Here is a 17,537-nt window from a genome sequence, read left to right as displayed (position 1 = left end):
TTTAAATTATATAAATTGAATTTCATAAATTACCTTATACTGCGTTTCCTCTGTATTACATTCAAAAACTTATTTTTGTGTAATCGTTCGTAGATTTAACAGATTGTAAATAGGATAAGATTCCATACTTGTAATAAAATAAAAGAAAAAACTCAAATTATGTTTTGTGCATGATATTTACATTTTATTTACAAGATAAAATATTAAATTATAAAATTATTTATGTTTTTACAATTACGATTGAAATAATGATGTATTTCTACAATACTTATTTTAAACGTACTATAAATTATCATGAATATTTTGTTAAAAAAAATTATATACAAGAAAATTTTATAAGTATTTCATATCTTTAAAAAGATATTTTTCTAAATATATAATCTTTTTTAGTGGTTTTCTTATCCTCTTAATTTTTCTACGTGTTTGGTTTTTATATCAATTTCGTAAAGCAAAGATTTTGCAAGATTATTAGCATTAGCCTGTTTATTTAAAAAATCAGATACTAATTTAGAAGGAAGCTTTCCACCTCCGTGAGCTAAGCATTCTTTCCAATATCGATTGCCTGCCATTCGATTGAAAGGATCTGCTTGAAAATATGTTTGCCATATCCATGAAGCAATTGCTCGAGATACTAAATAAGAATAATATTTCGCACCATATCCAACTAAATGAGAAAATCTTAATTGCCATGCCTAAAAATATAATTTTTTATTTATAATTTTTATGATTTATAATAAATTATTATAAAAACTAAAAAAAAAAAATTACATACTGTATTTTCAATATAAGGAAGTTCATAGTATTTTCCTTGTATTTCTTTCAAAATTTCAGTTGATGATTTTTCTAATTGTCCACTGTGATAAACTTGATCTAACATGCTATAATATATTTGATTTTGTAATTCAGAAGCACAAAATATATTCTTTGAAGCATATAATTTATCTAATAATGTTATTGGTATTTGTTCAAAAGTTTGAAAATGTCTAGCAAATGTGGATACAACCTAATAATATATATTAATATATATAAATTATAAATGATAAAATTTATTTAAAAATTATTTAAAAAGTTGATTATAATTTTTAATAACTTACTCTTGGATCACTTGCAAAATATTCCATTAAAATACTTGGAACTTCTGCAAAATCTGTACTGCATCTAGTTCCTGTTACATGCTGATACTTTGTTCTACCTAGCATAGAATGTAATGCATGACCCATTTCATGGAATAAATTTTCTACAGAAGAAGGACTAAGTAGACATGGTTTGGACCATGTTGGAACTGGTAATGATAACATTAATACTACTATAGGATTCTAAAATAAACATTTGAATAATGATAATGATGAAAAATATTATTAAATTAAAATGTATATATACAAGGTATTCTTTATTTTATTAAATTAATAAAAAAAGTGATTTAAATAAAAATTAATCAACATTCGGTTAGCAATTATAAAAGTTATTAAAACACATTTACTAGAAAATTAAAGTTATCTTATCAAAATACTAACTAATCTTTTTATTTAAAATATTTATCGGTTTATTCTAAAAAATTATGTGATTGTTATAATGAATACCTTGTATATGTATATATATTCTATATAAATTTTCTATTTTTTCTTCATTTAAATTATACCTGATAAGATCCATCAGATAATTGCCTTCCACCTCTAATAGTAAAATGACAATCTTGATTAGGTTTTCCTTCTCTTTCAAAAAAATCACAATATATGTAACCCAAAACTGCTTCGTTTTCATCTATTACAACAATTTTATGTACATTATTTGCCCAAACTTCACCAGATAAAACTGGTACATATTCCAATCGGATACCATATAATGCTTGTATCAATATATTAATTCCATCCATACAAGCACCAAGTGAAAAATATGGTGCAAATTCAGTAATAGATATATTTAACCAATTTCTTTTTGCTTTTGCTGTAAAATAAGCTGTATCCCATGGCATTATTTTCTAAATATAAAAAATAAAAAATAATGTAAATTATTAATTTAATAACATTTTTTTAAATAAAAATATTATAAATATCTAATAAATATCTAAACCTGTTTTATAGATGATTCAATATTTTTCATTTTTTGCATTTCATTAAAATCTTGTTTTGTTTTAGACTTTAAATTATCATTTAAGATATTAAGAAATTCATATATTACTTCAGGTGTTTCCATAGTACTTCCTTTAACAGCTCTATAAATTGTTTACTTTTAATACATATAAGTATACAAATAATACATATTAATTTTAGTTTTATCAATAAATATTTATGATCTACCGATGAGCATAAGATGAAAATCCACATAGTTTAGCCAAAGTATATCTAGAATTTAAAAGTTCTTGTAGGAGATATTCTTGTTCTTCATCAGGATATAGAAATATGCGATATGCTGTTTCTCTAAGTAAGCAATTAGGAGAATCTACATAAAGTCCTTGAACATATATTTTATTATCCTTTTCTGTGAAACTAAAATATTTTTTAAAAAACATTTTAAATCTCATATTTTAAATAAAAAAATTATTTACTTACGAAACTTACTACTGTCTTATATTAGGTGGAACAATACTGGAATCTACTGCTCTTGTATTATTAGCACCTGTCATAAATTTTTGACCTATCTATTTGGAAAAAAAAATTATATAATAGATGTTTCTAAATATATATATATATATATATATATATAGTATAAACATTTATATAAATAAATAAAATATACTAATCTATATACTTGTAATATATAATAATTCAACTGTACAACTTTTTCTCTTATAGATTCTGGTAAATGAATAGCACATAATTCAAAATCAGATAAGAATAATGTTGCAACATGTTTATCTACTATAGATGTTTTCTGAATATCTTCATTATATACTATGTGTTTCAATGCATTATATAGTTCACGATGAGTATTTAATCTAAAAAAATTTGTAAATAATTTTTATATTTTTTTGAAAAAATTATAAATATTCATTAATTTTTTTAATATTTTTAAAAGTAATTACTTCTCTACAATACCACTAACAGAGAGACAAGTCTTCTCTGCAGCTGTAACAAACTGTTTTTGTGGATGTGCAATTCTAATAAACTCTGCTAAATCTGCAACTTTACATAATGTATCAGACATATCATCAAAAATTTCTACCATTTTTCGTTTTCTATTTTGACTCATAGCTTCTGTTATAAGTGCATCTGTTTGAGATATTGCTTGATCTCTTAAAACATTAAATCCTTCTGATGTTTTTAATTCAGATATTCCAAATAATCCCTATAAAAAATATCAAAATTTTAAAACTTAATATATTTTATACAAATAATTATGAATATTTTAAAAAATATATATTTTTTAAAATAATATAAAAAATATAATAATGTAAAAAATATACTCACAGTTTCTTTTCTCAAAAAATCAAATCCATATTTTTCTTTATTAATAGAATTGAATGCTGTTGCAAGAGATGACCATGTATTTACATTCCTATATCTTTTGCAATTTCTTGGAAATTGTTTCTTCAACATTTGGATCATTTTTTATAATAATATACTATAATATATTAAAAGTTTTCAAGAATAGAAATTATTATATTCATTCAAAATATTATAAGTCAAAACACAATTTAAAGAATTTTTATGCAAACAACATTTGAATATTAATTTAAATTATAATGATAAAACATGTAATTAAAATTTTTTTAAGTAATAGAATAATTCATATATAAAAAAATAAATAAAATAAATTATTAACAAATTATTTAATCTTTATTTTCACATATAGTCATATGATTATAATATAGTCATTTGATTATAATATTTATTTTTTATGAAATGACAAAAATATTTTTAAAAGTAAAATAAGTTTGTTATTGTACATTTATTAGAAAACGATATGCTAGAGGTTATAAATATGTATAATGATTTATATAGTGTATTTAACAGAAAGTAACAATCTTAAGATATGTGATTCTATTTTTGACTGAATGATGGCATTACTGTGATTTTAACTAAGTCTGTAGTTACAAGTTAAAAATGGTGTTACAAGTAAAAATATAAATTTTCATTAGAATTATATGAAAATAAAATTGAAAGTGAAAATGAAGAAAAAACAGAACAGATATGTTTTAATAAAAAAAATATTCAATTTATAAAATAAATTTCTTTTGATTGACAAAAGTTCAAAAATTTTTCATTTGAGTATGATTTGTTTATTGAAATAATTTGTTAGATAATTCAATTTTCTATTAAATTTTGAGGTTACTTACGAATATAAATGGTGAGAAAATTAATTTTTTCAATCATATGTAGTTATTTGAACAAAACGAATATAAGAGGTTTCTATATGTCAAGTAGAAGGGGTATATGTTCTTGTGTACTATCAAGGATATGTCTTATATTGTTCATATATTACTTGATATCACTTAATTTATTCCGTAATAATTTTTTTAATTTATATAATTAGACATATTTTTACTTTTGATTTTATTGAATTGTGTAATTTTTTCAATTATGTTATTTTTATTATATTTATTATTTTTTATATTTATTATTGTTATTTTTATGTTTAATAATCTTTTATAATATTTGATTTTTTTTTTATATAAATTATTTTATTCTTAAATTAAATTACAATATCATATAAAATTAATATATATATATATATATATTATCCAATTCAGGATAATATATTTATTTTTATTTTTTACATTTATTTGTTGAAATCTATTTTTTTATTTTTCATTTATATTTATCTTATCTAAAATTAATCCCGTTTTGTTTTCTTGCAGTCTAATTCTATGATATGTAAAGATTTATTCACTGCTGTTAAACAATTAGCAGACAGTGAGATTGAATTAATAAAGACTATAGAAAATTCAAAGAAAACAAATAATATTAAAAATATTAAAAATACTATGTCTACGACAGATAAGAAAAGTGTCAAAAAGTCTACAAAAGTATTCAATGTAAATATAAAAATCATAAAAGAATAATTTAATGATAATTGTAAATTTTTTATTTTTTTCATTTGATTAGGTTCGTCCATCTGCTGCTTTAATAGCAGCTAAACGTGAAGCAGCTCAACAACGTATATTACAAGGAAAAAAATCTAATGATGTTTTTATACATGATATATATCAAAAAGCTATTGATGCATATAATATAAAAAGAATGGAAACTGGTATTGTATTTGATCATTCTATGGCAGAACATAAATGTCTTTGGGATTCAAATTATCCAGAATGTCCTGCTAGATTGATAAGAGTTTTACAGAGATGTGAAGAATTGGGCTTAATAAATAGATGCAAGTTGATAACACCGAGATTAGCTTCAGAGAACGAAATACTTATGAAACATAGTCAAGAACAAATAGATATTTTAAAGAATACTGATGGGTGTACAGATACAAATAATTTAGAATTATTATCATCAAAATATGATGCCATTTATATACATCCTGTATGTAAATAATTATTAATTATGAAGTAAAATAATATATTCATTTTAAATATTTATATTTAAATCATTTAAAATTGCTCTAGTCTACTTATCGATTGTCTCTATTAGCCGTGGGTTCAACAATAAATTTAGTAGAAAGCATTTGCAAAGGAGAAATCCAAAATGGAATGGCTATTATAAGGTAATAATATATAAGGTAAAATAATATTATAAGGTAATACATATATATATAATTCATATATAATATTTCAAAAACTAACTAAAAAACTTTTTTAGGTATGTTTGGTAAATAATTTTAAATTAAAGATATATACTATATACTATGATTCTTTAAATTTTTTTGATTCATTTAAAAAATAAAATTTTATATGTTAAACATTATATTAATATTTTAAATATTTCTGGATAATTATCTTTGAATATTATGTATATTATATATATATTTAATATTATGTTATAAAAGGATAAATTTTTATTTTAATTTTTAGAATAAATTAAAAAAAAAAAGGTTATAAATATATATTGTAAAAATTTTATACAATACTATAAAAAAATGTTGTTTTCTTAAATAATAATAAATGAACTAAGATCCATAACATATATATGAATATATATTTTTTTATTTATAGTGATTTAACATGCTGGTAAAATTTTTCAATTTTTTCTAGAATCCAGAAAAAAAAAATATTAATGTTACTTTTTCCATTTTCTATAATATACTCTAGACCACCAGGACATCATGCAATGAAATCAGAATATTGTGGATATTGTTTTTTCAATAATGTTGCAATAGCTGCAGAAAAAGTTTTATGTAATAATTTAGCTAATAAAATTTTAATTGTTGATTGGGATGTACATCATGGGCAAGCTACTCAACAAATGTTTTATGATAATCCACGGTATATAAATATTTTTGTAAACATTCTATTATCTATAGATATTATAATAGTATAAATTTAACTAATAATTAATTATAAATTTTATATATAGAGTAATTTATTTCTCTATTCATCGTTACGAAAATGGTGAATTTTGGCCAAATCTTAGAGAATCTAATTTTCATTTTGTTGGAGATGACTTAGGAGAGGGATATAATTTTAATGTGCCACTTAATAAAATTGGTATGACTAATGCTGATTATTTAGCTATATTTCAACAAGTTTTATTGCCAATGGCCTATGAGGTAAAAATATTACATTATTATAATTTATTTTAAGTAATATAATTTAAATAATGTAATTGAAAAAAATATTAATATAAATTCTGAATATGATTTTTGAAAAAAGATCATTTTTAATTATTCCAGTTTCAACCAGACCTTATAATAATATCAGCTGGTTATGATGCAGCTTTGGGTTGTCCAGAGGTAAAATAATAAATATTATTTACTTTTTCTTATTTGATTTTATCTTAGTTTAATTCATATCTTATCATTGTCTGGATTTAATTTGATGAAAAATAAAAATGAAAAAGTTTAAATATATACATATCTCAGAACAAATGATATGAGAGAATAAAAAATAATTTTACATGCAAAAATAAATAAATAAAAAAATATATATATTTTTTTTATTTTTATTTTCGAGTTTGAGAATTTATCATTTAATTAATTTTCAATTAGATAATTAGAAAAAAACATCATAAATATAAAAATGAAAAAAAAATTAGTTTTAAAGGAAATAAAAATTAAAAATTCATTTAATATTAATATTTGGTTACTTTTTAACTGTATATATTATATTCAATCTCTATTTTTCAAGAATGAAAAAATTAAATGTATATAACATGTAAAATAAACTTTTATCAATAATTTTAGAAATTAGCCAAATTCATTTGTAAAATTGTAAACTGATACACTTTGATTTATTTGAGTTGTTTGTTAATTTTGATTTACTCATTTGATTTCACTTAAAAAATTTTCAAATTTGGTTTTCTCAAAAACTAAATAAAAAATAAAAAAATGTTATCCTTTCCCTTTGATTTACAAAAAATCGTATATTAATAAAGTATATATATCTATGAAGAATTTTAATATTTTTGTTTTATTATTATTATATTTTTGTTTTATTAATATTTAGGGTGAAATGTTGATAACACCTGCATGTTATGCTCATTTACTATCATCATTATTATGTTTGGCTTCTGGAAAAGTTGCTGTTATATTAGAGGTATAATATATTTTCATTCTATTATTGAATTTTATTGTATATCTATAATTTTTCAAATATATTATTTTCATTATATTTTTCATTGCAGGGTGGTTATTGTTTAAAGTCATTAAGTGAAAGTGCAGCATTAACATTGCGTACTTTGTTAAACGATCCATGTCCTATGTTAGAAACTCTTACATTACCTTCAATAAGGTAAAAAATACAATACAAATACAATACAATACAATAAAAATACAAATATGTATAATTATATAATTATATAATATTTAATCATGATTATATATATTTAATATAATTTTAGTATACGTGATACAATTTTGAATACAATTTATACACATAAACCATATTGGAAATGTTATCAATATCAAGATACATATAGTATTAATAGTACACCAAATAATAAAGAAGAAAATGCTAATCAATATTTACCTATAGTTATATTCAAGTAAGAAATTAAATTATTTTTAACAAAATTTATTATTATTATTTTTAATTATATAAATATTTATCTACTTCAGAGAAACTGATGTTAGACCAAAAGTATATGAAACTCAAAATTGTTATCCAATTCAAACTCAAGAAATTATTGAAATAATAGAAAAGCAACTGAATACATTAATACAATGTAAGTATTTCTAATTTGATAATTTAACAATTAATTATATACATATAATGTATATATATAATAATATAAAGTTTATAAATGTAAACTTTCTTTTAGTTACTAATTTGTCTAAAGCACCTAATAAAGTATGTATTGTTTATGATGATAGAATGCTAAAACATTACGATATATCTGATGATAATCATCCAGAAAAACCACATCGTATTAATATTATTTATAAAAAATTTCAAGAATATAATCTACTTGATCGAAGTTATGTGCAACAGGTATGTAAATTTATTTTTAAAAAAGAACTTTTGCACTGTTATGCTGATTGCAATGAATGCTAACATCAACATTTTTATTTGAAGTATTAATTTTCATTATCGATTATTTTGAAGGGACGAAGTGCAACAAAAGAAGAGTTATTATTAGTCCATACAAAAGAATATATTGATAAAATAAAAAATATAAAAAATTTAAAATCGAAAGAGTTAAAGAAGCAGGCAGAAACATATAATTCAGTTTATTTACATCCTGAAACATGGTCAAGTGCTTGTGTATCAACTGGATCATTATTACAAGTAATTGATAGTGTTTTGAATGGAGAAAGTCAATCTGGTATTGCTATCATTAGACCTCCAGGACATCATGCTACAGAGGATGCAGCATGTGGTTTTTGTATTTTTAACAATGTAGCTATAGCAGCTAAATATGCCATAGAATTTCATCATGTAAAAAGGTATTACAATTGACTTATTTTATATATTGACTATATTGACTATCGATATAAATAATAATATAATTTTCAGAGTATTGATAGTAGATTGGGATGTACATTATGGTAATGGAACTCAATCTATTTTTGAAGAAGACTCTAAAGTTTTATATATATCTGTTCATCGTTATGATAATGGTAGTTTTTTTCCAAATTCTAAACGAGCAAATTACTCTTATGTTGGTTCTGAATCAGGAGAAGGTTTCACTGTTAATATACCATGGAATAAGGTTAATCTTAGAAGATATTCTGCGAAGTTAATATTAATAAAGTAGAATTATTGTAATTATTTGTATTATTTGTATTATTTGTATTATTTAGAAAGGAATGGGTGATGCAGAATATATAGCAGCGTTTCAGCAAATAATAATGCCAATTGCTTATCAATTTAATCCAGAATTGATTTTAGTTTCTGCAGGTTTTGATGCCTGTATTGGTGATCCTTTAGGAGGTACAGTACTATTTTATGAATATTCTTTATTATTCTAAAATTTTATATTAATATTTTCTTTATTTTTAAGGTTGTTTTGTAACACCAGAATTGTATGGACATTTAACACATTGGCTATCTTCTTTAGCTAATGGCCGTGTTATTCTTAGTCTTGAAGGAGGTTACAATACTAATTCAGTTGCACATGCAATGGCTATTTGTACGAAATCATTGCTTGGTGATCCTTTACCAATATTAGAAAGTGGACAAATTCCATGTGCAAGTGCTGTTCATACTATCCATAATGTTTTAAAAACGCAAAAACAATATTGGCCAAATTTAATATTTAATTTATCATTACCAAAAGAAAAAATTCTTTCTAAACCTAAAGTGTCATATAAAAAGACAAATGAACAAATTATAAACAACGAAGAACTTTTAAAATATTCTGAATCTAAGATAGCATTGGAAGAAATTGAGACAGAAAAAATGCAAAATAAAAAAATTGCAACCTGGAAATTAATAAACAAAATTAAAAACGTAGATGAAAAAGATCTTAGTGACAAATTAAATGAAGCGATTGATTCATATTACGAGTCACAAAATACTCAACTTAATGATAATACTTTCTATTACGAAGGTATGATAAATTAGAAATATATGTATATACAAAGTATTAAAAAAAAGATCTAAAACTTCAAGGGCTTCTAATATTTAAAAAAAACAAAAAATATTCAATTATGTAAATTCTTAATTTTTTCGAGTAAAATCGATTTTTATCATTTATGAATATTAGATATCGTAATTAAAATTCTTTGTTGAATATAAATAAAGAGATTTATTTAATACTATATTAATTCAAAATTATAAATATAAAATTATTATTAAAGATTATTCATATATGTAAATAAAATAAAAAACATTGGTAAGATCATATATAAAATATATTTGTCATTTCCATAATAAGATATTAAAGACTGAAGAATAATTATTTTTCATATTATATAATATTAAATGCATTGAAAATTTATATTTGTATTTGAAGCAATCTTTATTAATATAAATAATAATCTTATGTTGAACAAATATATTTCTAAATCAATCCTTCACATGATATTGAATGTATATGAATTTTTATAGTGATAAAAGATGATTTTATATCGAAAATGATTTATATTGATTGGATATTTTTGTTTCTTGTGTATTATAAGCCTTTAAGCTTTTAAACTTATTAATTTCTTATATATCTATAAATCTAATATCTATAAAATAGTTTATCACATAAAGAATTATTTTTATAGTTTCTAAATATACAAAGACATGTATGAATCAAGATCAAAAAGAAGGACATTCTAATGAAAATTTTACCAATTTTGCTGCTGGTAGTAGTGGTAAACAGAATGAAAGAATAGTTAAACAAACAAGTGGCAATAAAAATTTATATGATTATTTTTCAGAAAATTTACAAGTAATTAGTATTTAAAATTTTTAATATTATATATTATATATTTAATATTATATATTAATTAAATATATTATTAAATTAATTTTCATTATTTGGAATTTTTTATAAAATTCTATAGGCACTAATAGCTGGAGACATGTTTGCAGTGATACCTTTAAGAGAATGTCCACATTTAGATAATATTAGGGATGTGCCAGCTTTGGGAATTGATGTACATTTACCTTGTGTAGAATGTGGAAGTACTGCTGAAAATTGGATCTGTCTACAGTGTTATATTATTCATTGTGCGCGTAATATTAATCAACATGGTGTATTACATGCTGAAAAAATGGAACATCCATTGGCACTAAGTTTTAGTGATTTATCAGTTTGGTGTTATAAATGTGAAGCATACATAGATAATCCAGTAAGTTTTAAATATTTGTTGTAAAAATGTTTATTTTAATATGATCTTTTTTAATGTTTAATAATATTTGTAGCGATTATTTGCTGCTCGTAATGCTGCACATCAAAGCAAATTTAATGAGGAATTGCCATGGACATATAATGATGACTGAAATAAAAATATATTTAAAAAAATTTGCAATTAACTATGTATTTTATAATATCTGTAAATCTATAAAGTATATACTTTTATTTCTGTATTATGTTTAGATAAATTGTTAACATAATTTATGTATTATAATATTTTATAGCTTTTATCACAGACAAGATATAGAATAGATCTAACATTTAATGCATTTTTTTATTTTATGCCTTAAAGATAGAATTTTTTAATCATTTTAGTATTCTTAACATTATCAATTCAATTTAAAATAATATTAAAATATTAATAATAATTGGAAATTAAATTTTCATATAAAATTAAATAAAAAAATAAAAAATAAATTTTTATATAAAATAAAAAATAAGAATGTTTATATAGAATTAAAAAATATTTTATTATTAGAAAATTTTTTAGATATATATAAAGTATTACATATATAAAACATTATATATATATATATAATTATATTTCTATAAATTATGAAACAGGTAAATGATTATTCCACACTTATGTACATATACATATCTTTAATTACAAAAAATTGCTTTTATTAAATGAAGATTAGAAATAAATTTTTATTTTGTAATTATTTTAATAAAATATTTTTAAGAATTATGAAAAATATTATAATGATATATTATACATATTATTTATAATTTATTTTTTATCTTATTAGATTTTTATTTATAATTTATTTTTTATGTTATTATATTTTTATTTATAATTTATTTTAAAAACGATGCTCAGTTTTAATCAATTACAATATTAATTCACAAATTAGTCTCATGAAAATTAACATATTATATTTTTTTTTTTAAATGAAATTACATATTTACTATATTCTTAAATTAATTGTTTTCTAAAATAACATTTGATTTTTTTAAATATTATAAATTATTTATAATATATTTATATGAAGTAATACGATGAAATATATATAATTATAAATTAAAGAATTAGACACATTATAGTTTTAAAAAAAAAGTAATAATAAAAGCATATTCAATTGACAATCGATATTTTATGATCGAGGATATATCGAGCAAGTGAAGAGATAGTGAAAAAAAAATAAAGATAAGATAAAAATTCAGGATTTATTTAAAATATCGCAAAAGAAATACAAAAACAGAACAGAAAATAATAGAAAATAGAAGAATAGAAATGGAATAAAAATTGATCTTCAGAACTCTGATGCTAAAAATATTTTCTTAAAATAGAATAATTTTAAAATAATTAAAAATTAGTCTAAAATTCAAATTAAAATAATAAAATTAAAGACCATTTTCGGAACACAAAAAATTGTATATTTCTTATAAGATGTTTCTTATAAGATTTCTTATGTTTAAAAACATCAGAATACTGATTTTTATTCTATATTTTTATTTCTTCTTCTATTTTCTATTATTATTATTTTGATAAAATATAAAGATATTTTTATTAGTATTTTTATTAGTACCTAAGATATGCTGAAAATCAATTTCTTATCATATAATTATATCATATAATTATATATAATATATAAATATATCATATAATTTCTATCTTTCCATCATTTTTTTTCTTTCTTTATATGTTTTATTCATTAATTATATGTTAATGAAAATTTTTATAAAGAAAAACTTTCGTTAAAATTGTTTGAAATTACCTAAGAAATCTTCACATATACGTGTGTGTGTGTGTGTGTGTGTGTGTGTGTGTGTGTGTGTGTGTGTGATGTATATATACACATATATATATATATACATATTAATAATATACATATTATAATTATATATTATACAATTATAATATATTATAATTAATAATATACATATTAATAATAATTAATAATATACAATATTAATAAATATATATATATTATATTTATAATCCATATTTATTTATAATCCCAATTTGTTTAACAAATATATATAGTGTATTCTAAAAATGTAGAAATATTGATTAACTGAAGATTTCTGAAATAATTTCAAGTAATAATTTCTTTTTTTTCAGCTTTGTTAACGAATTATTAATAAAAAACATTGGCCAATTATAATTTATGGATTAATCAAGTATTAGATATGTGTTATTGGTTAAGCACGAACAAGTTCAAATAATATGTGAAAACTTGAATATAATAGAAACTTGAATAATACTTTTTTATGGAAAAAAAAATTATATCAAATTATATTTTATTCAAAATAAATTAATTTGACTACGTATTCTGTGTTGGCCAGCATTTTTTTTGTTAATAATTTATTAATAATTTATTAATAAAGTCGTAACAAAAGATTTTACAAAAGAAAACGTTGCTTGAAATTATCTTAGGAATTTTAAATTAACTAATCTTTTTATTTTTAGAATATCTTATATATGTTATATGTATAAATTTAGTTATCAAAATAGTTATATTAATTATTTAAAAAAAATTGAAATATACATTATTTTTATTTATTAATATATTTTACAAAATTATATTCAGTAATTTTATTAATCTATTTCTTTATATTAAAATAAGTTAGATAAATAACCTTAAATAAGCACAAAATAAAATTATCAAGATTTTAAAAATTAAATTTTATGTTATATGTTATATGTAATATAATACATATAATGAATTTAATTCTAAGAAATTATTTATTTTAAGAAAATAAATAAAAATACTATATGATAGTAGTTTTTATATGTTCTTGTATGCAACATTATAATTTGTATATTATGCAATAAAATTTTATTTTTAGAAAAATTTAATAATATACAATTTAAATGTATTATTTCTCGTATATATCAAATATGTTTATAGTTCTTAGTTTAATGATATGAACTGTTTAAATGTAATAATATTTTTCTGTTAAAAATTTTAAGAATATTTATACATTATATGATATAATCTTATATATTTAATACTATTGCATATAATAATAAATGTAATTATATTATATCGATAAAATATTAATAAATATATATATATATATTTTATAACCTATTTAAATTTTATAGTTATAATTATAACAATTTTTTTCAGGATATATGTACAGTTTTATATTTATTATCTATCAAATATTCAATTCGTATTAATAATAATTGGAACTGTTGAAACGTTTCCAGTATATTATTCATAATTTCAGTCAATTTTTCTACTGAAAATATAGTTAAATGCGTAAAACGCGTAATATTCTTAGTAACTTTTGAAAATGGTAATTTTTCAATGGTAACATGTGGATAAAATTTATGTACAATATGATAATCAAATAAATTTATATTATTTTGAATAAAAATAAACTCTTCCAAATCTGTAGCTGGAAGAGCATAATATAATCTATATGGTACTTTTTTAGTAGCATATTTATATTCACATTCATGAAGTTTTAAAGCAATAACATTACATACATCTTGTATAGATTTTGAACCTTGTTCATAAAGATAAAAATCTTTTATCAATTTATATTTATGATTTCCACTACTTACATATGTCTTTCTAGTATTTCTTAAATGTAGAAGTGCTGTTGGTATAGAATAAGTGTGTGATGTAAATAGATGTATATGTGTAAGATCTGGTTTTGCTTTTAATTCATTTGCTATATGAGATGATAAGGGTAGAACTCCACCTTGATGAGCAAACCCATAAAAAAATGTTAATGCAATGTTACATATAAACCATAAGATCTGTAATTTATTCAACTTATTTCTTTCTGTTGTAAAAGTATTTTCATTATTTCCAGTAATACGAGTAATAGTATCAACTCCTGATGTTTGATTTATATTTGGTGCATACAAAAAAGTTAGAGGTAATAATGTTGGTATAATAAATCTAGGCTCTTGATGTGGAAATATTGACAACAACATAATAGGTATAATAAAAGATGTTGTCATTAGACCAACAACACTTTGTATCCGCGGCAAATTTAACCATTGCGCCTTTAAACCACTGTAAATCAAAATTAACTATTTTATTAATTATTTTATATTTCATATTGTATACAAAATATTATTACAACAATAATTTCAATATTTACCTATATAACATTTTTCCAAATGTAAGAAGGCCAATAACTCCAAGAACATTATATAAAAGAGGTACATTTACTATAAAATGTAAATAATGAGGATGCAAACCATGATTTTGTAAATTTTTAGTATTTGAATTGTATCTGAGAAAATTGAGTGGTGTTACCACAAAGTTATTCATGCTAATGTCAAGATTACCTATTTCTGCCATTGTTAAATAGCCAAAATAAAAACTATCGACTAAAATAAAAAAGATAGTAGTAGGTATTCCACAAGCAATAAAAGTGAATATTCGGACATGGAAATGCCCAAATCCTACACTTTTAGAACCTAAACCTCTTTGTAACCAAAAGAAGATAGGAATGAAGGCAAATGCAATAAATGTTGGTCTATTAAATATACCAATTACAGTGATTGTTGCAATTTTTATACAATGATTTAAAGAATGAGGAGGCAATGAAGCTTTAAGTTTATAGTATTTTACTCTTTCTATTCCAGTTTTTGCTTTACTATATTTATCTGATAAATAGTCACTTTGGACAACTACCTAAAATGATAAATATTATTATTTTATAAATTGTATTTTATAACTTATCAACAAATTTTATTATAAATATAATACCTTTTCTGAATGTGCCATAGAATATGATGCATAATATAGTAATAATGCTGTTAATACCAATTCAATGGTATTTGATAATGTATGAGTAGCATAAACAAGCATAACATAGGAACTGGCATAAATAATCAGTCTTATTTTGTAATTTTGTCCATATATGTAACAGATTTTATACAAACAATAATCTGATATAAAAGATAAACCACATACTAATAAACGTGGAAATAATATAAGAAAATATGGTGATTTTAATGATATATCCAAATAAAAAAGTGTATATTGTGAAAGTTTTTTTAAAATCGAATATGGTATACCAACTATGATTTGAGATATTAAAACAGTTCTTATAGGAAAAGTTGAATTAAATTCCCATGGTTTATTAACATCAATGTCAAAATGATCTCCTATAAAATGATTTCTTAAACTTTTTATAATTTATTATTTAATTATGATCTAAATAATAATAATTTTTTACCTACCAGATATAACTTCAATAGATTGAAAATATTCATCAGGATGAATGTATCCTGTTTGAGGAATGAATGTCAAAATAATTCTTACAATAACCAAGATCCAATAAAATCCCATTTTTCTTTTTATTGGTATAGCAGGTTTGTATTCATCTATAGATCTACGATATTCATTTTTGAAATGCATTTTTATTAATAAATAATTCAGAACAATAAAATTAATCAATTTTTTCGAGATGTCACTTTAATAAGGTTAAAAAAATTGGCAAGAATCTTTGATTTATTAAATTAATCATTATTTTTAATTATCATAAAATATCTAACATATGTTTCAGTCAAATATATTTTGTTTTATTATATTGTTTTTATTCAATCACGAAATATTTAATGATTATTGTTGAAACATAATGTTCTTTTCTATAATTAATTGTTCTCGGATTCATAAACAAAACCACGTGATCAATATATAAAGAAATTAGAATCGAATACATGTAATGTATAATAAAATAGAAAATTATTTTAAGTTACTATTTTTATTCACAAAATTATATGTTGTCATTATAAATATGAATAACATAAATATAAATTTCTATATTATAAAATCTATAATAATCAACTATCAATCAAATATAATATTTAATTAATTCTAAATATATATTTTTGAAAATAAAGCATTTATGCAATTGGTATTTTTTATTTCGATTTTATTTTGTGCTCTAAAATCTTTCTTATTTTATTTACTGTTATGGATGAACACATAAAATTAGATTATATTTGAAAACATTAAAAGTAAACCTTAAGTAACAAAAAGTAAAAATAATTCAGAACAATAAATCTTTTAAGTTTTAAGTGAATAATTATTGTTAATAAATTTTAATTAACTTAAAATAATTATTTAATAAATAATAAATTAGATAATATTTTATAAATGTTCATATTATTTATAATAAATAAATGATAGTAAAAAATAAATTATAATTTTTTATAATTAATCATAC

At 20.6% G+C, this 17,537-nt stretch overlaps 3 protein-coding genes across 5 annotated transcripts; 1 reads left to right on the top strand and 2 right to left on the bottom strand.

The window, feature by feature from the left end:
* Positions 1–162: 162 nt before the first annotated feature.
* On the bottom strand, positions 163–4,380 carry LOC122713472 (mitochondrial intermediate peptidase). Its single transcript, XM_043933957.1, has 11 exons — positions 4,277–4,380; positions 3,408–3,561; positions 3,023–3,285; positions 2,749–2,935; positions 2,559–2,638; positions 2,298–2,486; positions 2,071–2,212; positions 1,640–1,978; positions 1,095–1,316; positions 773–1,003; positions 163–692 (listed from the first exon to the last, which is right to left on the bottom strand). The coding sequence occupies exons 2-11, from the start codon at positions 3,543–3,545 to the stop codon at positions 399–401; spliced, it is 2,085 nt and encodes a 694-aa protein (XP_043789892.1). The 5' UTR covers positions 3,546–3,561; positions 4,277–4,380; the 3' UTR covers positions 163–398.
* Positions 3,891–11,652, top strand: LOC122713471 (histone deacetylase 6). Of its 3 annotated transcripts, none has more exons than XM_043933954.1 (19): positions 3,891–4,055; positions 4,799–4,975; positions 5,046–5,468; positions 5,552–5,649; positions 6,194–6,367; positions 6,459–6,651; positions 6,775–6,834; positions 7,547–7,636; positions 7,725–7,831; positions 7,941–8,084; positions 8,158–8,264; positions 8,361–8,530; positions 8,645–8,985; positions 9,056–9,251; positions 9,343–9,472; positions 9,543–10,091; positions 10,753–10,919; positions 11,035–11,322; positions 11,396–11,652. In XM_043933954.1, exons 1-19 carry the CDS (start codon positions 4,044–4,046, stop codon positions 11,471–11,473), a joined length of 3,504 nt encoding a protein of 1,167 aa, XP_043789889.1. In that variant the 5' UTR covers positions 3,891–4,043; the 3' UTR covers positions 11,474–11,652. The 3 variants fall into 3 exon arrangements, with proteins under 3 accessions (XP_043789889.1, XP_043789890.1, XP_043789891.1); XM_043933955.1 differs by lacking the exon at positions 3,891–4,055 and adding an exon at positions 4,141–4,287; XM_043933956.1 differs by lacking the exon at positions 3,891–4,055 and adding an exon at positions 4,343–4,444.
* Positions 11,653–14,463: 2,811 nt separating this feature from the next.
* On the bottom strand, positions 14,464–16,919 carry LOC122713298 (GPI mannosyltransferase 4). Its single transcript, XM_043933634.1, has 4 exons — positions 16,549–16,919; positions 16,073–16,473; positions 15,459–15,997; positions 14,464–15,370 (listed from the first exon to the last, which is right to left on the bottom strand). Exons 1-4 carry the CDS (start codon positions 16,724–16,726, stop codon positions 14,464–14,466), a joined length of 2,025 nt encoding a protein of 674 aa, XP_043789569.1. The 5' UTR covers positions 16,727–16,919.
* Between the last annotated feature and the right edge of the window lie 618 nt (positions 16,920–17,537).

Source organism: Apis laboriosa, unplaced genomic scaffold, assembly GCF_014066325.1.
Source record: "Apis laboriosa isolate Shangri-la unplaced genomic scaffold, ASM1406632v1 scaffold23_cov150, whole genome shotgun sequence".
In the NCBI taxonomy this organism is placed as follows: domain Eukaryota; kingdom Metazoa; phylum Arthropoda; class Insecta; order Hymenoptera; family Apidae; genus Apis; species Apis laboriosa.
The sequence above is the reverse complement of the archived record's forward strand: the minus strand, read 5'-3'. Positions and strand labels throughout refer to the sequence as shown.

Excerpts from the sequence above, each read along its gene's own strand:
- LOC122713472 (XM_043933957.1), bottom strand. The coding sequence starts at position 3,545 with ATGATCCAAATGTTGAAGAAACAATTTCCAAGAAATTGCAAAAGATAT. Across the intron at positions 2,639-2,748 it reads TGAATTATTATATATTACAA|ATAGGTCAAAAATTTATGAC; the intron begins GTATATAGATTA and ends TTTTCCAAATAG. Across the intron at positions 2,487-2,558 it reads CCACCTAATATAAGACAGTA|TTTCACAGAAAAGGATAATA; the intron begins GTAAGTTTCGTA and ends AAAATATTTTAG.
- LOC122713471 (XM_043933954.1), top strand. Across the intron at positions 8,986-9,055 it reads GAATTTCATCATGTAAAAAG|AGTATTGATAGTAGATTGGG; the intron begins GTATTACAATTG and ends TATAATTTTCAG. Across the intron at positions 9,473-9,542 it reads TATTGGTGATCCTTTAGGAG|GTTGTTTTGTAACACCAGAA; the intron begins GTACAGTACTAT and ends TTTATTTTTAAG.
- LOC122713298 (XM_043933634.1), bottom strand. The coding sequence starts at position 16,726 with ATGCATTTCAAAAATGAATATCGTAGATCTATAGATGAATACAAACCT. Across the intron at positions 16,474-16,548 it reads ATCTATTGAAGTTATATCTG|GAGATCATTTTGACATTGAT; the intron begins GTAGGTAAAAAA and ends ATCATTTTATAG. Across the intron at positions 15,371-15,458 it reads TTTGGAAAAATGTTATATAG|TGGTTTAAAGGCGCAATGGT; the intron begins GTAAATATTGAA and ends TTTGATTTACAG.